Source organism: Chiloscyllium punctatum, chromosome 19 (genome assembly GCF_047496795.1).
Source record: "Chiloscyllium punctatum isolate Juve2018m chromosome 19, sChiPun1.3, whole genome shotgun sequence".
Lineage (NCBI taxonomy): Eukaryota > Metazoa > Chordata > Chondrichthyes > Orectolobiformes > Hemiscylliidae > Chiloscyllium > Chiloscyllium punctatum.
The window spans coordinates 86,573,350-86,597,007 of NC_092757.1; the positions used below are offsets into that span (position 1 = coordinate 86,573,350).

The 23,658-nt window shown below is 46.9% G+C and overlaps 1 protein-coding gene across 1 annotated transcript in view; it reads right to left on the reverse strand.

The window, feature by feature from the left end:
• LOC140491571 (multidrug and toxin extrusion protein 1-like) overlaps positions 1-19,791 on the reverse strand; it is a 49,113-nt gene extending 29,322 nt beyond the window's left edge. The window contains exons 1-5 of the mRNA XM_072589961.1: positions 19,724-19,791; positions 9,587-9,721; positions 6,285-6,442; positions 5,330-5,431; positions 1,182-1,250 (exon numbers count right to left, since the gene is read on the reverse strand). Of these exons, the coding sequence (XP_072446062.1) occupies positions 1,182-1,250; positions 5,330-5,431; positions 6,285-6,431 (318 nt within the window). The 5' untranslated portion in view covers positions 6,432-6,442; positions 9,587-9,721; positions 19,724-19,791. The remainder of the gene's footprint in view (positions 1-1,181; positions 1,251-5,329; positions 5,432-6,284; positions 6,443-9,586; positions 9,722-19,723) is intronic.
• Between the last annotated feature and the right edge of the window lie 3,867 nt (positions 19,792-23,658).

Below are 23,658 nucleotides of genomic sequence, written 5' to 3' on the forward strand. Positions count from 1 at the left end.
GGTCCTTGTGTGTAGTTTTGGCCTCCTTATCTGAGGAAGAATGTTCTGGCTACAGAAGAATGCAGTAAAGCTTTCCCAGACTGATTCCCGGGTTGGCAGGACTGTTGTATGAGAAAATACTGGATCGGTTATGTATGTATTTACTGGAGTTCAGAAGAATGAAGGTGAATCTCATGGAATCCTATAAAATTCTAACAGGACTAGACAGGATAAACACAGGAAGGGCTTTCCCAATGACCAGGGAGTCCAGAACAAGGGGTCGCAGTCTCAGGATATGGGGTGGGCCATTTAGGATTGAGATGGGGAGGGTAGTGAGCCTGTGGAATTCACTGCCTAAGGAAACAGTTGAGGACAAAACATTGAATATTTTCAAGGAATTAGATATAAATCTTATGGCTAAAAGGATCAAAGGGTATGGGGAGAAAGCAGGAACGGGGGACTGAGTTAGACTATCAGTTATAATCATATTGTATGATGGAGTGATGGGCTGACTGGCCAACTTCTGCTCCTGTTTTGGATGTTTCTGTTTTACATCAACTCCAAAGCTGCAATTTATACTTATCATCCTGGCCTGTTAGTTCAGGACTCCTGGATTAATTTGACAAACATATGAATACACAGGGTATAGACAGACAAAGGCAGTGTAGAGCCAAACGGTCGTAGTTTCAAAAGGCACTGTGTGTTGGCACAGTTTTGATGGGCTGAAAGGCCTGTTCCTATGCTGTATTGTTCTTTGTTCTTTACTATCTATAACTCAGTATTGTTGAAGCCAGTTGGGGCAGACTTGAAATGACTAAGGTCAACACACTCAGGGCAGACCAGGGATTGTCTCAGCAGGTCTGGCAGCATCTGTAAGGAGAGAAAAGAGCTGACATTTCAAGTCTAACCTTGACAAAGGGTCAGTTAGACTCGAAACATCAGCTCTTTTCTCTCCTTACAGATGCTGCCAGACCTGCTGAGATTTTCCAGCATTTTCTCTTTTGGTTCCAGATTCCAGCATCTGCAGTAATTTGCTTTTTTTTAAGACCAGGAATTGTATCTGATACTTCCTTGGAGCAAGCAGCTCACATTTGCACGGGTGTGGATTTTCCTAAAGCACAGAATTTAAAGCTTATTCTTCGATGATAACTGTTGAGAGGGCATCACTTTCCCTTGTACAACGTGCAGTTAGCTGCACCTACCTGAGATATGAACGTATCACACGCTGTAGACAATCCAACACCTATGGAGATACCTAATACAGTTACTGACTGTTCAAAAACAAAAATAGAAAGAAAGCATTTAGGAGGATCACCCTGGAGGAAACCAACATGTTTGCGATTTTTGAGAAGATATGTATCTCAGGTTGAGGTTCAAGTTGTAAGTTTGCTCGCTGAGCTAGAAGGTTTCGTCACCGTACTAGATAACATCATCAGTGAGCCTCCACTGAAGCACCGGTGTTAGTGACCCACTTTCTATTTGTGTATCTTGGTCTGTTGTCGTGGGTGATATCATTTCTGGTTCTTTTTCTCAGCGGTTGGTAAACGGGGTCCAAATCAAATGTGTTTATTGATGGAGTTCTGGTTTGAATGCTAGGCCTCTAGGAATTCCTGTGTGTGTCTCTGTTTAGCCTGTCCTAGGATGGATGTGTCATCCCAGTCAAATTAGTGTCCTTCTTTGTCTGTGTATAAGGATATTAGTGAGAGTTGGTCATGTCTTTTGGTGGCTAATTGGTATTCGTGTATCCTGGTGGCTAGTTTCCTACTCATCTGTCCAATGTAGTGTTTGTTATAGTCCTTGCAGGGTATTTTGTAAATGACATTTGTTTTGCTGGTTGTTAGTATAGGGTCCCTTAGGTTCATCAGTAGCTAGGTAAAAACAATGACTGCTGATGCTATGAACCAGAGTCTAGATTAGAGTGGTGCTGGAAGAGCACAGCAGATCAGGCAGTATCCGAGGAGCAGTAAAATCGACGTTTCGGGCAAAAGCCCTTCATCAGGAATACAGCTGTACTCCTGATGAAGGGCTTTTGCCCGAAACGTCGATTTTCCTGTTCCTCGGATGCTGCCTGAACTGCTGTGCTTTTCCAGCACCACTCTAATCTAGACTTCATCAGTAGCTGCCTGTTGGTAGGTTTGAGGGCTACCATGATGCCAAGGGGTTGGAGTAGTCTGGTAGTCATCTCGGAGATATCTTTGATGTACGTTAGTGTGGCTAGAGCTTCTGGGTGTGTTGAGTCTGCTTGTTTGGGTTTGTTGTTTAAGAATCAGCAGACAGACTAAGAAAAGCACCACTTTGACTGGGACGACACATCCATCCTGAGACAGGCTAAACAGAGACACACACGGCAATTCCGGGAGGCCTGGCATTCAAACCAGAATTCCATCCATAAACACATTGATTTGGACTCCATTTACCAACCTCTGAGAAAGCGAACTGGAAATGAGACCACCCACTTTAAGAGACCAAGAGACACAAATAGAAAGTGGGACATAACACCAGTGCTTCACCAGAGGCTCACTGATGATGGTACCTGGTACGGTGACGAAATGTCTGAAAACAAACCTTCCAGCTCAGCGAGCAAACTTACAACCGGAAGCTGATATGCTACAGCATAAAACAGAGTTTATATCCAAATATTTATATAGAGTCATAGAGATGTACAGCAGGGAAACAGACCCTTCGGTCCAAACTGTCTATGCCGACCAGATATCCCAACCCAATCTAGTCCCACCTGCCAGCACCCGGCCCATATCCCTCCAAACCCTTCCTATTCATCCAGATGCCTTCTAAATGTTGCAATCATACCATATAAATGAATAGATGACCATGGTGATTTAGTTTTTGTTCTTTATTCTTTCTCTGCAAACAAATTGAAGGCGAGTGGGAGTAAAGCTTTTTCACACACTGAGTAGGTAGGGAACGGAATGCACTGCCAGGAAACGTGGTGGAGGCAGGTTCAACTCAGGCATGTAAGAAGATAATTATGTGGATTGTAATGGCACGCAGGGAAAAGAGGGAATGACAGGAAATTGGCACTAGGTATTAGAACCAACACAGATACGATGGACCAAATGGTCTCCTTCTATGCCATAACATTCTGTGATTCTGTGGAATACAAATCCTCGATAATCTTCTGTTTGCTTCAGACTGAACTGCTCAAATGTTTTTTTTCTGAGGGATGAGGAGAACTTTCTTCAGCCAGAGGGCGATGAATGTGTGGAACGCATTGTCACAGAGGGCTGTGGAGTGTATTTAAGACAAAGAAAGAAAGGTTTGTGATTGGTAAAGGGATCTAGGGTTACGAAGAGAAGGCAGGAGAAAGAGGTTGAGAAACATATCAGCCCGTGATTAAATGATGGAGCAGATTCAATGGGCTGAATGGTCCAATATGTTATAGTCTTATGGCCAATTCCAATTTCCCACCCTCCCTGATCTGAACTGATCCAAACTCTGACGTCGCTGACCTAATTCACACCAAGCCTCCCTCACTCATAGACAAAGACCCCAATGAGCACCTTAGGTACACAGTAACCCAGACGTTCTCATGTTGGATGAGCACCAGTGTCTCCCCGTGTCTGCGTGGGTTTCCTCCAACAGTCCAAAGATGTGCAGGCCAGGTGGATTGGCCATGCTAAATCACCCATAAGTGTGAGATACATTCGTCAGAGGAAAATGGGCTACTCTTTGGAGGGTCGGTGTGGACATATTGGACTGAACGGCCTGTTTCCACACTGTAGGGAATCTAATCTAAACATTAGGATCAATAAATGACAGTATGTTGGATGAGCATACTGTCCCTGTATGTTACACTATGTATGAGGCTACGTAAAAGCGAAGATTATGTTGTCCTTTGAAATGAATGGGCTGCTGCTTAATAAAAACATTAGTGAAGACACTGTCAATGTTTTATTAAAATACATTGGCTACTAATTATTGGCAATGCCTCATAGTTAGAATTTTTACTGTAGTGTATAATGGTTTTTTAATCTCACTCTTACCTATTTTTGTAACCTGTTTGATCCCCACAGCTCTCCAGGTGCCCTGCTTTTCTCCTATTCTGATCTTTAATGAATCACCCACTTCCTTCCCTTGGTGCTTGTCTTTTTAGCTGACAGGACACAGGTTGTGAAATTTCCATCTTAAAACGCCCTGTCTTTGTGATTGTCCTCTCTGCCCACGCCCCCCTCTCCTTTACAGACACAAGGTAAAGCTCATCTTTTTGATATGAATTTCAGTCCTCTATCCTCGTGTCACTTTGTCTCAGTGTCAATTTTTTCTTTTTCTGATCGAGTGACATGCCTTGGGATTGTTTCTATCGAAGAGGTGCTACAACAATGCAGGCTGTTGTTGATTTTATTACAGCTCCATGTGATGCTTCCATCAACAGCCTGTGGATGCCTTCAAAAATGACCTGTCCTCACATGTCAGACAGGGGATGATGGAGTCCCTACATTGCAGACAGAGGCTATTCGGCCCATCATATTGTGCACCAACCCTCCTCAGAACATCCCACCCATAACTTGGTGTCATCTTGTTTGTGTCTGTTAATGACCCGGTAAGGTTCCTTGGGATGTGTCGGTGTGTTAAAGCTGCTCTATAATGAAAGCTGGTGTTATTGTTGGTTACATTCCAAGAGCCTCCCCAACCGCTGAGTGCCTGACACAAGTGACCAGTCCTCTCGTGTTAGCCAAGTGACTGCCAGAGGGTGATCTCCCCATGGAGGGCATTCAGACGGAGCCCAATCTCACCCTCACCCAATGTCATGCGACTTCCAGGATGGCTCATGGAGAACAGTGATGAGCTGGAATGCCGAGCTGATATTCCTGATCTTTAGCCTGGGGGGGGGGGGGGGGGCACTGAAGCAGCTGCTGGGCTCCAGTTGCCCTTTCATTGAGAGCAGCAGATAAAGACCAGGCTTTTTCACAAGGAGGAGCTCATCAGCTGGTAATGGCACTGAGCTTGACACTGATAGGAAGCAATGCAACTTCATCACTGTTTTATACAGGAGACATACAGGAGGGGGTGGTATGGTGGGTCAGTGGTTAGCACTGCAGCCTCATAGTGCCAGGGACATGAGTTCGATTCCTGCCTTGGGTGACTATGTGGAGTTTGAACATTCTCCCCGTGTCTGCGTGGGTTTCCTCCAACAGTCCAAAGATGTGCAGGCCAGGTGGATTGGCCATGCTAAATCACCCATAAGTGTGAGATACATTCGTCAGAGGGAAATGGGCTACTCTTTGAAGGGTCGGTGTGGACATATTGGACTGAACGGCCTGTTTCCACACTGTAGGGAATCTAATCTAAACATTAGGATCAATAAATGAACACATTTTTAACATAAACTCACCGCTGTAGCAAGACTGACTGCGTCCAATTCAATTTTTCCTAAATGCCCACAGAACGCAGAGCTGACAATACTTATTAGGAGTGTCATTAGCTCTGTCAGACACTGTCAAAGAAAAATAAATTATAAATAGCATATACTGGCCATTCACTTTGAACAATTTATTTCATACTTTTGCTATAATTAAACTGAATTTGAAACAATTGTCCTTTCCTCTTCAAAGAGCTGATAGGATTTAAATTGATATCAGTGAGGTCTTCAAGGTCATGAAGGGAAAAGTCAACTCAGGCAAATCATTCAGTGATGACAGGTTTCAACATCAGGATACCCAAATAATAAATAATAGTCTTTGAATCAAGGTGACGTTTTTTGCCTGTAAGGTAGGGGCTTGTGGAGCAACCATGGGTATTGCTGTGGATTTTATTTAAAAAATGATTCTGTAGAAATGAAATCAGTGACAGAAATTTTATAATTAGTGAGGGTGATTGAATCAGAGTTAATGGAAACAGCATATACATGTGGGTGCAGAGATTTGAGCTGTATTCATCAATTCATTGAAGGAGGTGATAAAAATTAGATTTATCTACAAATCAATACATTTCAGCTAAAAGCAGTCTATGAACAATGTCAAACTGGGGTCTTGTAATACAATAATTGTGTCCATAACTCTGGTCCAGGAGGCCTGGGTTCAGGGCCCACCTGTCCCAGAGGCATGGGACAGCAATCTTGAACAAATTGATTAGAAAAGAAATTGGTTTTATTCACCATTTGAAATATTTCAGGAGAGACCAGAGTATGAGTAATATGAAATGGGGTCTTCTAGCACAGTGTTAGTGTCCCTACCTCTGAGCCAGAAGGTCAGAGTTCAAGTCCCAGAGGGGTGCTATAACCTGCCCGAGTGGGTTCATTGAAAATAATGATGAATGATATAATAGAATGTTATTGGGTATAAACTCACCACTGGCCCAGCCAGTCTGGATAGAGGTTTCACTTCTTGCCAGAAGTTGATGGGTATCAATCCCCTTATTTTCCTCAGGAATGTATCACCATTTCTCTCACTTGACTGAGCAACATTTCCAGAGCTTATTTGCATTGAGAGCTCCATTTGTTCCAATCCTCCATTAAAAAAAGGGAAAAAAACAACAGCTGTTTTATTTCTCTTGTCTATATTGTTCTGTCTCCATGCTCCGACCCCATTAACATCCATTGGGTACCACACAGACCCATTCCCATTCCCCTCATCATCCATCTCTACCTCCCCTTCTGATGTAGAATATGGTCATTACTTTGAAGCTATTTTTCAACTAAATCTTCTGATCAAGATTAATTTTTAACTATCGCTTTTTTCAGAGCTGTAAGAGTTGGATCATCTGTAGTTAGGGTTGAAAGCTTTGGCAAGATTTCTGCATATAAATCATCAGCAGTTAATTATTTTGTTTCTCAGAGCTTCTACCAAAGCTTTTTGAATGAGTGACTCTTTAATATTGCTGCTGACTGGTGTTCACTTACACTGGACACCGGGTGAAGGATGGACTCAGTGCCCTCTGTAACAAGTGACCTACTGGGCACTTGCACTCCCATAATGCAGTGGGTTGAGGTTCAGTCATCATTTTCTTTGTAAATCTTGGCACAACCAATTTTGTGGGAAAATTGCTGACTCATCAGTCCTGATATTCAAGGTAGAGAAACCCAAAGGTTGGGAGTTTGGTGCGAATGACTAGGAGGTTCAGGAGCTACTATCCGATCAAGTGGATCGATTGGAGAGACAGTTCGAGGCAATGAGGAATTTATAAGAACAAGGGGATGTGATGGATTGTAGTTATAGAAAGGGAGAAAAGTTGGAGCTAGTGAGGAAAGAGATCAGTCTGAGACTGGTACAGTCAAAAACAGAAGCGAGTCAAACTGTCAAGGCACGCAGGGACAATGCAGGACTAATAAATTAAACTGCATTTATTCTACTGCAAGAGCCTAACAGGGAAGGCAGATGAACTCACGGTTAGGAACGTGGGACTGGGATAACATAGCAATTATAGAAACATTACTCAGGGATGGGCAGGACTGGCAGCTTAATGTTCCAGGATACAAATGCTACAGGAAGGATAGAGAGGGAGGTTTGGTGGTGGGGAGGGTGTTTTTGATAAGGGATAGCAATCATAGCTGTACTGAGGGAGAATATTCCTGGAAATATATTCAGGGAAGTTATTTAAGTGGAACTCACAAATTAGAAAGGGATGTTCACCTTATTGCGTTGGATTATACACCCACTAATAGTCAGAGGAAAATTGAAAAACAAATTTGTAAGGAGATTTCAGTTATCTGTTATCTGTAAGAATAATAAGGTGGTTGTGGTAGGTGATTTTAACTTTCCAAACATATACTGGGACTGCCATAGTGTTAAGGGTTTAGATGGAGAGGAATTTAAGTGGGTACAAGACAATTTTCTGATCCAGTATGTGGATGTACCTACTAGAAAAGGTGAAAAACTTTACCTACTCTTGGGAAATAAGGTGACTGAGGTGTCAGTGGGGGAGCACTTTGGGGCCAGCGACCATAATTCGATTAGATTTAAAATAGTGCTGGAAAAGGATAGACCAGATCTAAAAGTTAAAGTTCTAAATTGGAGAAAAGCCAATTTTGACGGTATTAGGCAAGAACATTTGAAAGCTGATTGGGGGCAGATATTTGCAGATAAAGGTACGGCTGGAAAATGGGAAGCCTTCAGAAATGAGATAACGAGAATCCAGAGAAAGTATATTCCTGTCAGGATGAAAGGGAAGGCTGGTAGGTATAAGGAATGCTGGATGACTAAAGAAATTGAGGGTTTGGTTAAGAAAAAGAAGGAAGCATATACAGGGGAATCTCGATTATCCGAACATGATGGGTGGGTCCTATTTCGTTTGGATAATCAATTATTCAGTTAATCGATTAAATGCCTTTCCGCTGAGGCTCTGAGTTTTGAAAGTCTGCTCCCCGTTCAGGAGACAGCAGGAGCACACAGCGAGTGAGGCCCCGCCCCCAATGCTGTGCAACACACCTCTCAGCACACCCGCCATCTAACACCGCTCCCCCACCCCCAAGCCCCTCTAACACCACCCCATCCCCCAAACCCTTCTAACACCAGCCCCCATCCCCCAAACCCTTCTAACACCAGCCCCACCCCCAAACCCAACTAACACTGCCCCCCACCCCCAAACCCCTCTAACACCACCCACCCACACCCATCTAACACCGCCCCCCCCATCCCAAACCCCTATAACACCAGCCCCCCCACCCCCAAACCCAACTAACACTGCACCCCACCCCCAAACCCGTCTAACATCGCCCCCCACCTCCCAAACGAGTCTAACACTGCCCCACCACCCCCAAACCCATCTAACACCGCCACCATCCCCCAAACCCTTCTAACACCACACCCCCTTACCTCCAAACCCGTCTAACACCGCCCCCCATCCACCAAACCAGTCTAAAACCGCACCCCCATTCCCCCAAACTCATCTAACACTGCCCCCCACCCCCAAACCCATCTAACACCGTGCCCCAACCTCAGACCCGCCTAACACCACCCCCACCCACAAACCCGTCTAACACCGCCCCCACCCCAAACCCTTCTAACACTGCCCCCAACTCCCCAAACACGTTTTACACCACCCCCCAGCCCCAAACCCTTCTAACACCAGCCCCAACCCCAAACCCATCTACCATGCCCCCAACCCCCAAACCCTTCTAACACCACCCCCCTTACTCCCAAACCCGTCTAACACCGCCCCCATCCCCAAAGCCATCTAACATCACCACCCCAACCTCCAAACCCATCTACCATTGAATCCCGAACTCTAACACCACCCCCACCCCAAACCCATCTAACACCACCCCCATCCCTCAAACCCTTCTAACACTGCCCCCACCCCCAAAACCATCTAACACCGCCCCTCCACACCTGTCTCACACCGCCCTCCCATTCCCCAAACCCGTCTAACACTGACCCCCTTCCCCCAAACCAGTCTAACACTGCCTCCCCATCCCCCAAACCAGTCTAACACAGCCCCCCACTCCCAAACTCGTCTAACACTGCCACCCCACCCCCAAACCCATCTAACACCACCTCCCAGCCCCAAACCCATCTAACACTGCCCCCCACACCCAAACCCATCTAACACCGCCACCTCACCCCCAAACCCGACTAACACCCCTGTGTACAACTCCGGGGAAAGTGAATGCAAAGAGAGAGAAGGCGGGAGGTCAGTCATTTGGAGACAGTACCTGTTTAATCACTGTAAACAAGACGCAATCACTGCTGGAAACACGTCTTTGATGTAATGTTTCCACCGGGACCTCGAGATCTCCTTCAGATAATCCAATTTTTGGACAATTGGTATTCGGATAATTGAAGTTCCTCTGTAATAGGAATAGACAGGAAAGATTGATTGAATCCTGAAAAGAGTAGAAAGGCAGGAGGAGTATACTTAAGTGGGAAATCAGGAGGGCAAAAAAGGGGACGAGATAGCTTTGGCAAATAGAGTTAAAGAGAATCCAAAGGGTTTTTACAAATACATTAAGGACAAAAGGGTAACTAGGGAGTGAATAGGGCCCCTCAAAGATCAGCAAGGTGGCCTTCATGTGGAGCCACAGGAGATGGGGGAGATACTAAGCAAATATTTTGCTTGAGTGGAAAAGGACATGGAAGATATAGATTGTAGGGAAATAGATGGTGACATCTTGCAAAATGTCCATATTACAGAGGAGGAAGTGCTGGATGTTTTGAAAAGCTTACAAGTGGATAAATCCCCAGGACCTGATCAGGTGTACCCGAGAACTCTGTGGGAAGCTAGAGAAGGGATTGCTGGGCCTCTTGCTGAGATATTTGTATCTTAGATTAGATTTAGATTACTTACAGTGTGGAAACAGGCCCTTCGGCCCAACAAGTCCACACTGCCCCGCCGAAGCGTAACCCACCCATACCCCTACATCTACATCTACCCCTTACCTAACACTACGGGCAATTTAGCATGGCCAATTCACCTGACCTGCACATCTTTGGACTGTAGGAGGAAACCGGAGCACCCGGAGGAAACCCACGCAGACACGGGGAGAACGTGCAAACTCCACACATCATCGATAGTCACCGGTGAGGTGCCGGAAGACTGGAGGTTGGCTAACGTGGCATCACTGTTTAAGAAGGGTGATAAGGACAAGCCAGGGAACTATAGACCGGTGAACCTGACCTCGGTGGTGGGCAAGTTGTTGGAGGGAATCCTGAGGGCCAGGATGTATGTGTATTTGGAAAGGCAAGGACTGATTAGGGATAGTCAATAGGGCTTTGTGCGTGGGAAATCATGTCTCACAAACTTGATTGAGTTTTTTGAAGAAGTAACAAAGAAGATTGATGAGGGCAGAGTGGTAGACATGATCCATATGGACTTCAATAAGGCGTTCGACAAGGTTCCCCATGGGAGACTGATTATCAAGGTTAGATCTCATAGAATACAGGGAGAACTAGCCATTTAGATACAGAACTGGCTCAAAGGTAGAAGACAGAGGGTGGTGGTGGAGGGTTGTTTTTCAGACTGGAGGCCTGTGACCAGTGGAGTGCCACAAGGATCGGTGCTGTCTCCACTACTTTTCATCATTTATATAAATGATTTGGATGTGAGCATAAGAGGTACAGTTAGTAAGTTTGCAGATTACACCAAAAGTGGAGATGGAGTGGATAGCGAATAGGGTTACCTCAGATTACAACAGGATCTTGATCAGATGGGCCAATGGGCTGAGGAGTGGCAGATGGAGTTTAATTCAGATAAATGCGAGGTGCTGCATTTTGGGAAACCAAATCTTAGCCGGACTTATACACTTAATGGTAAGGTCCTAGGGAGTGTTGCTGAACAAAGAGACCTTGGAGTGCAGGTTCATAGCTCCTTGAAAGTGGAGTTGCAGGTAGATAGGATAATGAAGAAGGCATTTGGTATGCTTTCCTTTATTGGTCAGTGTATCGAGTACAGGAGGTGGGAGGTCATGTTGCGGCTGTACAGGACATTGGTTGGGCCACTGTTGGAATATCGTGTGCAATTCTGGTCTCCTTCCTATCGGAAAGATGTTGTGAAATTTCAAAGGGTTCAGAAAAGATTTACAAAGATGTTACCAGGGTTGGAGGATTTGAGGTATAGGGAGAAGTTCTATAGGCTGGGGCTGTTTTCCCTGGAGCATTAGAGGCTGAGGGGTGACCTTATAGAGGTTTATAAAATCATGAGGGGCATGGATAGGGTAGACAGACAAAGTCTTTTCCCTGGGGTAGGGGAATCCAGAACTAGAGGGCATAGGTTTAGAGTGAGAGGGGAAAGATATAAAAGAGACCTGAGGGGCAACTTTTTCACGTAGAGGGTGTTGTGTGTATGGAATGAACTGCCAGAGGAAGTGGTGGAGGCTGGTACAATTGCAACATTTAAAAGGCATCTGGATGGGTATATGATTAGGAAGGGTTTGGAGGGATCTGGGCCAGGCGCTGGCAGGTGGGACTAGATTGAGTTGGGATATCTGGTCAGCATGGACCAGTTGGACTGAATGGTCTGTTTCCGTGCTGTATATCTCTATGACTCTAAGCCACACGGGTGAGGCCTTCCTGATCTGGAAACACCACCAGATCTCAAGGGAAAGAAAAGAGGTCCACAGGCCGAGGTCTAGTAAAAGAACACATGACCTAAAGAGCAGGTCCTGGGTAGAAAGAGTACAGGAAAACTAAGAACTTGCCAACAATATATGCAAATTCTTTAATACAAGTGTCACCCAATTCTCCCAAGGACCTACCTGACTGAGCTAAAAATGAAGGGGCACTCAGCAAGGACAGAAAGTCAGTTAGCGCTCATTGGAAGGAGCACTTTGAGGATCTCCTCAACTGTGCCTCAGTCCTCAACAAGAATAGAGAGCAGAAACAATCTCCACTAATGACATTTTTTGATCTCGTACATGTCTTCGACTCGATCAACTAGGAGGGACTTAGGACTGTCCTTCTGAAATGTAGCTGCCTGTTTGTTCATCACCATCCTCCACTTGGTACATGATGGCATGCAAGCTGTGATCCTCACCAGCAGATCCACCACAGACCCATTGTGTGGGTGAGTTGGTCTGTGCACACACTCAAGAGACTGACATCCAAACTAATATCAATGCATTCACAGAGGCATCTTGTACATTAAGATAACATGGGGTCATTTGTGGGCGGCACGGTGGCACAGTGGTTAGCACTGGATTAGTGGTGCTGGAAGAGCACAGCAGTTCAGGCAGCATCCAACGAGCAGCGAAATCAACGTTTCGGGCAAAAGCCCTTCATCAGGAATAAAGGCAGTGAGCCTGAAGCATGGAGAGATAAGCTAGAGGAGGGTGGGGGTGGGGAGAGAGTAGCATAGAGTACAATGGGTGAGTGGGGGAGGAGATGAAGGTGATAGGTCAAGGAGGAGAGGGTGGAGTGGATAGGTGGAAAGGCTGGCCTATTACCTGCCCTCGACCTCTTCATTTCCAACTGCCGCCGGGACATTAACCGCCTCAACCTGTCATCCCCCCTCCCCCACTCCAACCTCTCACCCTCACAACGCACAGCCCTCCAATCCCTCTGCTCCAATCCCAACCTCACCATCAAGCCAGCGGATAAAGGGGGTGCAGTGGTAGTCTGGCGCACTGACCTCTACACCGCTGAAGCCAAACGCCAACTCGAGGACACCTCTTCCTACTGCTCCCTCGACCATGACCCTACCCCCATCACCAACCCATCATCTCCCAGACCATACAGAACCTCATCACCTCAGGAGATCTCCCACCCACAGCTTCCAACCTCATAGTCCGGGAACCCTGCACTGCCCGGTTCTACCTCCTTCCCAAGATCCACAAGCCTGACCACCCTGGCCGACCCATTGTCTCAGCATGCTCCTGCCCCACTGAACTCATCTCTACCTACCTTGACGCTGTCCTATCCCCCCTAGTCCAGGAACTCCCCACATACGTTCGAGACACCACCCACGCCCTCCACCTCCTCCAAGACTTCCGTTTCCCTGGCCCCCAACGCCTTATCTTCACCATGGATATCCAATCCCTCTACACCTCCATCCGCCATGACCAGGGCCTCCAAGCCCTCCGTTTTTTCCTCTCCAGACGTCCCCAACAGTACCCTTCCACTGACACTCTCATTCGTTTGGCCGAACTGGTCCTCACCCTTAACAATTTCTCCTTTGAATCCTCCCACTTCCTCCAGACCAAAGGCGTAGCCATGGGCACACGTATGGGCCCCAGCTATGTCTGTCTCTTTGTTGGCTATTGATCTTCCGTAATTACACCGGCACCACTCCCCACCTCTTCCTCCGCTACATTGATGACTGCATTGGCGCCACATCGTGCTCCCGCGAGGAGGTTGAGCAATTCATCAACTTCACCAACACATTCCACCCTGACCTTAAATTTACCTGGACTATCTGACACCTCGCTCCCCTTCCTGGACCTCTCCATCTCCATTAGTGACGACCGACTTGACACTGACATTTTTTACAAACCCACTGACTCCCATAGCTACCTGGATTACACCTCTTCCCACCCTATCTCTTGCAAAAATGCCATCCCGTATTCCCAATTTCTCCGCCTCCGCCGTATCTGCTCCCAGGAGGACCAGTTCCACCATAGGACACACCAGATGGCCTCCTTCTTTAGAGATCGCAATTTCCCTTCCCACATGGTTAAAGATGCCCTCCAACGCATCTCGTCCACATCCCGCACCTCCGCCCTCAGACCCCACCCCTCCAACCGTAACAAGGACAGAACGCCCCTGGTGCTCACCTTCCACCCTACAAACCTTTGCATCAACCAAATCATCCGCCGACATTTCCGCCACCTCCAAAAAGACCCCACCACCAGGGATATATTTCCCTCCCCACCCCTTTCCGCCTTCCGCAAAGACCGTTCCCTCCGTGACTACCTGGTCAGGTCCACACCCCCCTACGACCCACCCTCCCATTCTGGCACTTTCCCCTGCCACCGCAGGAACTGTAAAACCTGTGCCCACACCTCCTCCCTCACCTCTATCCAAGGCCCTAAAGGAGCCTTCCACATCCATCAAAGTTTCACCTGCACATCCACCAATATCATTTATTGTATCCGTTGCTCCCGATGTGGTCTCCTCTACATTGGGGAGACTGGGCGCCTCCTAGCAGAGCGCTTTAGGGAACATCTCCGAGACACCCGCACCAATCAACCAAACCGCCCTGTGGCCCAACATTTCAACTCCCCCTCCCACTCTGCCGAGGACATGGAGGTCCTGGGCCTCCTTCACCGCCACTCCCTCACCACCAGACGCCTGGAGGAAGAACGCCTCATCTTCCGCCTCGGAACACTTCAACCCCAGGGCATTAATGTGGACTTCAACAGCTTCCTCATTTCCCCTTCCCCCACCTCATCCTAGTTTCAAACTTCCAGCTCAGTTACTGTCTCCTTGACTTGTCCGACCTGCCTATCTTCTTTTCCACCTATCCACTCCACCCTCTCCTCCTTGACCTATCACCTTCATCTCCTCCCCCACTCACCCATTGTACTCTATGCTACTTTCTCCCCACCCTCACCCTCCTCTAGCTTATCTCTCCATGCTTCAGGCTCACTGCCTTTATTCCTGATGAAGGGCTTTTGCCCGAAACGTTGATTTCGCTGCTCGTTGGATGCTGCCTGAACTGCTGTGCTCTTCCAGCACTACTAATCCAGTATTTGATTTTCAGCATCTGCAGTCATTGTTTTTACCTCAGTGGTTAGCACTGCTGCCTCGCAGCGCAAGAGACCCGAGTTCAATTCCCACCTCAGGCGAGTGACTGTGTGGAGTTTGCACATTCTCCCCGTGTCTGCATGGGTTTCCTCCGGGTGTTCCGGTTTCCTCCCACAGTCCAAAGAGGTGCAGGTCAGGTGAATTGGCCATGCTAAATTGCCCGTAGTGTTAGGTAAGGGGTAGATGTAGGGGTATGGGTGGGTTGCGCTTCGGCGGGGCGGTGTGGACTTGTTGGGCCGAAGGGCCTGTTTCCACACTGTAAGTAATCTAATCTAATCTAATCTAATCTAAACAGTAGAGCTCTTGAAAATCGGAAACAGAATTAAAACCTTCTTGTTCCAAAAAGACATGGAAGTTCTGTGTGGAGGAGAGATAATTATAGCATCCAACCTGCACAGAAAGGGAGAGGGCGGGGGATACATAGGTCAAACATTTGAAAGCAAAAGGCTGTCTGCAGACATTTCCCATCACACAACACTGTCCTCCAACTATTAAGATTCACAGAAGCTGCTGGACAATGTCGATCAATTTCCATTGCATTTGGAGCTTTCTCTTGATTAAGGCAGCTATGGACAATGAAATTCACCTTTGTCCCCATTGGCCAATACAGTCTTCAGCTGACTGAGGAACACAGTGTTTAATGACAAAGACCTCAAAACCCATCACCAAACCCATGGTCTACAGGATAGCAGTGCATGTACTGGAGGCAAACACACAGAATGCTGGAGAAACTCAGCAATTGAGGAATGAGGAATAGAGTTAGCATTTAGAGTCTGGCATGGCTCATCTTCAAACCTTGCACCAGAGATGTGGACGACAGAGACATGCAGCAGAGAGTTGAGAAATATCACCAGTGAAGCCTCCGCAAACATCCTGCCAATCCAACAGCAGGATAGACGCTGCAACGCGTGGCAGTCTCTTGGCAGTCTGGCGTGGCCTAAGCGTGGCCTTCGGTCTCGAGATGATTCCAGAGCAGTCTCCTGGCCTGAAGAGCCTTGAGGTGTCACAGTCTGGAGTCAAGACCCAGAGGAGACTGGAGGCTGGGTGCAGGAGTGGCCTGGGTTGGAAGGGCTGTTATTCTGAAATTTTCATTTCTTTATTTTTATAATTTATTCCTATGATCCGATGAATACTGCAGGTTCATGAGGTGATCTCCACATGTACTTCAAAACTCCACCTTAAAAATAATAATCCTCCAGATCTCCCCTCCCTCAGTTTCAGTGTGGACTGACTCTCTTCCTGGATACTTACCTCGTTCTACATATTGTTGTGAATTTCCTGGAGATTTGTTTCATTCCATATCTGCTGGAGGGCTTCAATTCAAAAAGGCTTACTAAACATTTCTGTTGCACTATTCACAGCTTCCAAGAAAACTTTTGATGCCCCTAACACCTGCTTGGGGTATTACTTCCACTCATTACTTTCCTTAACCATTGCTGAAAATGTGTTGCTGGAAAAGCGCAGCAGGTCAGGCAGCATCCAAGGAGCAGGAGAATCGATGTTTCGGGCATGAACCCTATTCCTGAAGAAGGGCTCATGCCCGAAGCGTCGATTCTCCTGCTCCTTGGATGCTGCCTGAACTGCTGCGCTTTTCCAGCAACACATTTTCAGCTCTGATCTCCAGCATCTGCAGTCCTCACTTTCTCCTTTCCTTAACCATTGCGCTGGCCACTATGCACAAAGGAAAAATTCCGGGAATGTTTTCCTGTAACTGTTCCACCTCTTCCACTATTTTACAACTAATAGCCCCAAAGTTCTCCCCCATTGACACCTCAGTCACGTGCCCTGCTTTATTTCCTAAGAGTAGATCAGGTTTTGCACTTTCTCTAGTAGGTACATCCACATACTGAATCAGAAAATTTTCTTGTACACACTTAACAAATTCCTCTCCTTAACACTATGGCAGTCCCAGTCTATGTTTGGAAAGTTAAAATACCCCAACATACAACTACCCTATTATTCTTACAGCTAACTGAAATCTTGTCACAAATTTGTTTCTCAATTTCACTCTGACTATTCAGGGGTCTATAATTGTGCGATAAGGTCTGCCACCCTGCCAACCCATAATAGGCTCACACAGAACATAGGAAGCAAACTTGACCAAACTGTACCAAAAACACCCAGAATGCCTCAGCAGGGACCAAGCAGGCTGACAAGTGAAACTAGACAGCACTCGTAGACAAGGGAATACACTTCCCAGCACCCACTAACAATGGCAGAGCAACACAGCTATCCCAAAGCCTCGAGGGCAGTTTCACAACCCAGCAACACCAAAGCCACACAAAGAGCAGGTCAGACAGAGGCACCCCCCACGAGCATTGCTCCCAGGACAAGACGATGGAAGCACCTCACTGTTTCAGAGGAGATATTAGCACCTACCTGCGGAGAGGAATGGAGGCTCCGAACCCATTGATACTGTCGGGATGTTGCATTGTATCGAGAATCAGGACATTCATCCGGTAACTGTTTTCTGATTAGGGTCATTGTAACTGGATTACTGCTTTTCCAGATACATTGCATTTTCCCCATTTCTAATTAGCCGCATTGTACAGGATTATTATAAAAGGTGGCTTCTTCCTCAGCTCAAGGAAGAGAACCTTTGATCTATCTGCACAGACTATCAATTCTGTGTCAGCCCAGTCAATTTCTCTTGCGGCCATATCGCTTGTAATAAACAGCTTGTCAATTTCACCCGATCTGGTTTGTGTGGTCTCGCCTTTATTGGGCTAATTTCTCCCACAGTTTGGTGTTAGTCGGCAGCCCCTTTTTCTCTATCAACAGGGTCAGAGATCGTGACATTTTAAATTTAGCCCAATTCAGACCTGGCGGTCAGCCCTGCCCCCCAATGGGTCAGACCAGAGAAAGGCTGGTCAACTGCGGAGGGTGGCCACAATTCTGATCTAGTGACCGCGGTGAATTGGCTTCAGCTGACACAACTTGGCCTGTGGAGGAAGTCTGGTAAGCAAATAAATTAATCACCAAATTTTAACTATTTGACAGCCGGCTGCTGCAGCAATTCAGAATTGAGCTCAGACTTGGCAGGTGGAGGTAATCGTTTGGGCTCCTAAATTTGTTAACAAAATTTTAAGCTGCATGGTTTAGCTTGTGGGAGTAGTCTGGTAAGCAAGTAAATTAAAATTAACTAATTGGTAGCTGGCAATTCGGAATTGAGCAGCCTTAGACTCTCCCTCGGGAGGTAGTCAGGTGTACTCCTAAATTCATTACTCAAATTTTATAGAAACAGCAATTTGGCCCACGCGTGATCCAAATTGAGCCAGGACTTGCATCATGATCCTGATCCAGTTGGGGGGAAAGATGGTCGGGCAGACAAAGTTTGGCAAGACAGAAGGAGAGATTCGCCTACTAAATTTTCACTTTAATACCAAGAAATACACACGTCGTGGGAATTTGACAGGGGCCCTGCCGTCTCGTTTGTCTGTCTTGTGTTTGACCTGTGTTTGTGTCGGAGAAATTTGCCCAGTCGGTTAGAGATCGCAAAAGACAGCTCGAAGTGAAATTGACAAACGGTTTATTGCAAGAGATATCGCTGGAGGAGAAAACAGACCAGCGGACACAGAACTGACAGTCTGCACAGAGAATTTGATTTCTCCTCCCAGAGCTGACGATGAGACCAGTTTTATAATTTGGAGATGCCGGTGTTGGACTGGGGTGTACAAAGTTAAAAATCACACAACACCAGGTTAGAGTCCAACAGGTTTAATTGGAAGCACACTAGCTTTCCGAGCGACGCTCACAATCACCTGATGAAGGAGTATCACTCTGAAAGCTAGTGTGCTTCCAATTAAACCTGTTGGACTATAACCTGGTGTTGTGTGAGTTTTAACTTTCAACATCCTGACAGTATCGTGGTTCCATTCATCTTCACAGGTAAATGTTAAAGTCTTTTCTGGAGTGGTGAGTGCTTCCATTGTCCTGTGGTGTTGTCTGTCTGTCTGTCCTGCTTTTTGTGTGGCTTTGGTGTTGCTGGGTTGTGAAACTGCCCTTAGGGCTTTGAGACCTCTGTCATGTCCATGGGAGTTAAAAGTGTATTCCATTGTCTGCATGCCGTCTGACCCAGTTTGTGAGCTGCTGGGGAATTCTGGGTGACCCAGTACAATTTGGCCAATTTGCTTTTGTGGGCCTACTGTGGGTTAGCAAATCTTTTCCCACAGTCTGCCTTGTCTGTTTGTTTCTGTGTTTGTCAGTGCTGGTCTCTATTCCCAGCCTGAACCACAGGTACATGAGGCTGTAGGACCCCAACCCTCGGGAGAAGGACCGCCCTGGGGACAAGTCTAACTTGCCCTGCTGAGGCAGTGGGCCACCGACACCGACTCTCTCAAAGAAGTAACAAGCATCATCGTAACCACTTACGCTTGGAGATTAAGGTAGGGAATACCCTGTTTATGCAGGTCACCAGCCTATATTGTTTGGGAGCAGAATAAGGAAGGTAGGTGCAGCGGCCCTTTGTGGCCTGAGTTTAAATAAGTTTAGGGAAGGGGTCAGCAGCCCTCCTCCCACCCGCCAACTCTTCAGTTCAAATCATGGAGTACCGAAAACTCTGAAAAAAACAAAGGACCCCTCCCAACCCCTTTCCCTCAGTACCCCACACTTACCTTGTTGCTGAGGAACTTGATCCTGGGTGGGTGATGAAGTGGCTGAGTTCCTGGTTTTCCAGCTGCCCAGATCAGCAGAGAGAGACTGGCAGGCAGCCTGTCAGAAAAACAATTGTGTTCTCCACTACTACCACCTGATGAAGGAGCGTCGCTCCGAAAGCTGGTGTGCTTCCAATTAAACCTGTTGGACTATAACCTGGTTCTGTGTGGTTTTTAACTTTGTCAGAATTCATGTTAGTACTCAACAGGGTCCTAGTGCCCAGATGCACTTATTCACTAAACCTTGGAGAAACTTTGCCTCTTCGTGCTCAGTCTTGCTTGCTGGTGATTGAATATCTGTTTGAATCCCTGCAGATCTCTGCAGATCCAGAAATGACTTGATTTATTTTGCATTTGGTGATCTATGATGGTTTTTCTTTGAAGGAAGCATCGGTGCTTATGAAATGAAAGCTCTGCTTAAGTTTTATTAATAAGATATTAACGCTCCCCATCTTCTCTGCTTGTTCTGCAGTCACTGAGGGTTGTCTTGTCAATGTCAGGTGTCCCATCTGGCTGCTTGTTCAGGGCTTAAATGTGTGTTTACTTTGCAGTCAGTGATTACATGCTCGATTACCCTTTTTTGCCGAACCTGTCAATCACTCATGTGTTCTGTGAGTGCTCTCTGCTTTTTACCTTGAAGGCCGAAGCACAGCAATTAGAAATCAACCCAAGATGTCCAGGACGCCATGGAGCTATGGACATCCACCCTTCTGCTGGAAGGTGCCAGCTGTCGGAGTTATACAACCCCAAACACGTGGTGAGAACGACCCAGGGCCAAAACTGAACAAGAATACCCAGAAAAGGGCATGGTAAATACGTGAACTTCAAGAACGAGGTAGGAGATGCTCTTGTTCCACCTGGGTCACCGGCAGACACCATGTGAAAAGACACAGGGGACAGCCGTTACGTTATCCCCTTCACAAGGGACCTTCACACCTGGTCCCATGGGAACTGGCCATATGGGGGTTCCTTCAAAATTGATAAAATTGACTACAGGACCACGGACATCACAGAGGGGGGCATGGGGATCCCTCACAGGACACTGTCTACATGTTGTAGTGTCTCGTGAAATTTCGGGACGTTGCCAAACACCATCAGACCCCTAAAGTAAAAGACCGCGGCACTAAGAACCCGACAGCGGAGACCCCTATCACCCCGGGAACCCCCCCGCCATCCTACAGCCCACAATACCCACGACTTCCCCTTCCAGCCCCAGAAACGGACCCGCTGCTAAATGAAGTGGCTGCCTTTGGTACCACACAGCCCACGAGAAGCTCGCAGCAGGATACAGCAGCCGCTGGGCAGCCTGAGCCACTACTAGGCAAAAAACAAGGACTGCAGATGCTGGAAACCAGAGTCGAGATTAGAGTGGTGCTGGAAAAGCACAGCAGGTCAGGCAGCATCTGAGGAGCAGGAAAATCGACGTTTCGGGCAAAAGCCCTTCATCAGGAATACAGGCAGAGAGCCTGAAGGGTTCTCGGATGCTGCCTGAGCTGCTGTGCTTTTCCAGCACCACTCTAATCTAGAGTCTGAGTCACTACCACTGCCCAACACAGACAATAACATCAGGCTCCTCACGCAGCCTGGCTCCTGCCCTGAAAAACCAGGGCACTGAATGCCAACCTCCACGCATTATGATTGGATCTACGTCCCTTGATAAGCCCTGAACCCATGCAGAAGTCCGGGCCGTGGTGCAAGATGCCCCAGACCCATTGAAACGACCACTCGCATTTTGTAATTGGCTGCTACAAACTTCCACCATTTACAACTGTCTCCCGCAAGATGCGCAGACCCTGTTACAACTTGTGTATGGCACCCACTGGGTGACCATTCGCCCTACTATTAATTTCCCCACCCAAGCCTGGGACACTGCTGCAGACCGGGACAGCTGGCTGGACAGCACTGTGAAGGAGGTGGGAAAAGCTAGTGCAAGACAGCACGCTGACTTCGACATTGACACCCAGTGTCTGCAGAAAGCAGATGAGGTGTCACAGATCTTCAACACTACTCCCCTCTGACCCCTCACCACTCAGCTCGCACAGATCCACTGGGAGAATGTCCCTGCCCCAGAGAAGCTATCTATCTCTTACCGAGCCCCCCTACTCGACAATCCCTCTGGCTCTGCTTACATTGCCCCCTTCTCATCCCTTCCCTAAGCAAAACAAAAAAAGGGGGAATTGTGCGATAAGGTCTGCCACCCTGCCAACCCATAATAGGCTCACACAGAACATAGGAAGCAAACTTGACCAAACTGTACCAAAAACACCCAGAATGCCTCAGCAGGGACCAAGCAGGCTGACAAGTGAAACTAGACAGCACTCGTAGACAAGGGAATACACTTCCCAGCACCCACTAACAATGGCAGAGCAACACAGCTGTCCCAAAGCCCCGAGGGCAGTTTCACAACCCAGCAACACCAAAGCCACACAAAGAGCAGGTCAGACAGAGGCACCCCCCACGAGCATTGTTCCCAGGACAAGACGATGGAAGCACCTCACTGTTTCAGAGGAGATATTAGCACCTACTCACAGAGAGGAATGGAGGCTCCGAACCCATTGATACTGTCGGGATGTTGCATTGAATCAAGAATCAGGACTTTCATCCGGTAACTGTTTTCTGATTAGCGTCATTGTAACTGGATTACTGCTTTTCCAGATACATTGCATTTTCCCCATTTCTAATTAGCCGCATTGTACAGGGTTATTATAAAAGGTGGCTTCTTCCTCAGCTCAAGGAAGAGAACCTTTGATCTATCTGCACAGACTGTCAATTCTGTGTCAGCCCAGTCAATTTCTCTTGCGGTCATATCGCTTGTAATAAACAGCTTGTCAATTTTACCCGATGTGATTTGTGTGGTCTCGCCTTTATTGGGCTAATTTCTCCAACAATAATACAATCCCAATAAGGTGATCATCCATTTTGTAATTCTTAGTTCCACCCAAATAATGTCCCTGGATGTATTTCCAGGAATATCCTCCTTCAGCAGAGCTGTAATGCTGTCCCTTATCAAAAAAGCCACTCCCCCTCCTCTCTTGCCTCCCTTTCTATCTTTCGTGTAGTGTTTGTATCCTGGAGCATTAAGCTGCCAGTCCTGTCCATCCCTGAGCCACGTTTCTGTAATTGCTATGATATCCCAGTCCCATGTTCCCAAACATGCCCTGAGTTCATCTACCTTCCCTGTTCGGCCTCTTGCATTGAAATAAATGCAGTTTAATTTATCAGTCCTATCTTGTTCTCTGCTTTGTCCCTGCCTGCCCTGTTTAACGCTGGGATTTCATACACAGTATTTATGTTTTGTTAAGGGTTTAGTCCTTCTCAGTTTAACCTGTAATTTGCAGAATGCAAAGATTAATTTGTTTAAGTAGCACAATCATTAAAACTATAGATTTAAACAAATGCAGTAGACCACAGCATTATATCAGTGTGGCTTCCCTTGTTTCAGGTCAAGTCGATTATCCAAATAATCAGTTATCCAAATGAAACAGTGCTCGCCCATCTTGTTCAGATAATTGAGGCTCCTCTGTATAGGAGTCCTTTCTTTTAAACATCGCATAAAAGCAATAATGCATTCCACACAACAAACAGCGGCCATTAATCATTTAATGCACATTGTCCATTATTCAGGCACGGTGAAGACTCTGGGTGAATGAGAAACAGCAAGGAATACTGGCAGAAGTCAGCAATCAGCAATATCCTTCAATTACATTGTCGAATGATATGGAAAGTTATGTTTTGTTAGTATGAGTTTTGTTTTATTTTATATCCATGCTCCCGATTTAATTCCCCATTCCCCCAAAACTCTAATCACCCCAGTTGTTCCAAAAGCTTTGAAACAGAGGATTTACAGTCATGGGTTTTCCCACCCTCTTTACCTGCGCCCCCTCCCCCTTCTCCCC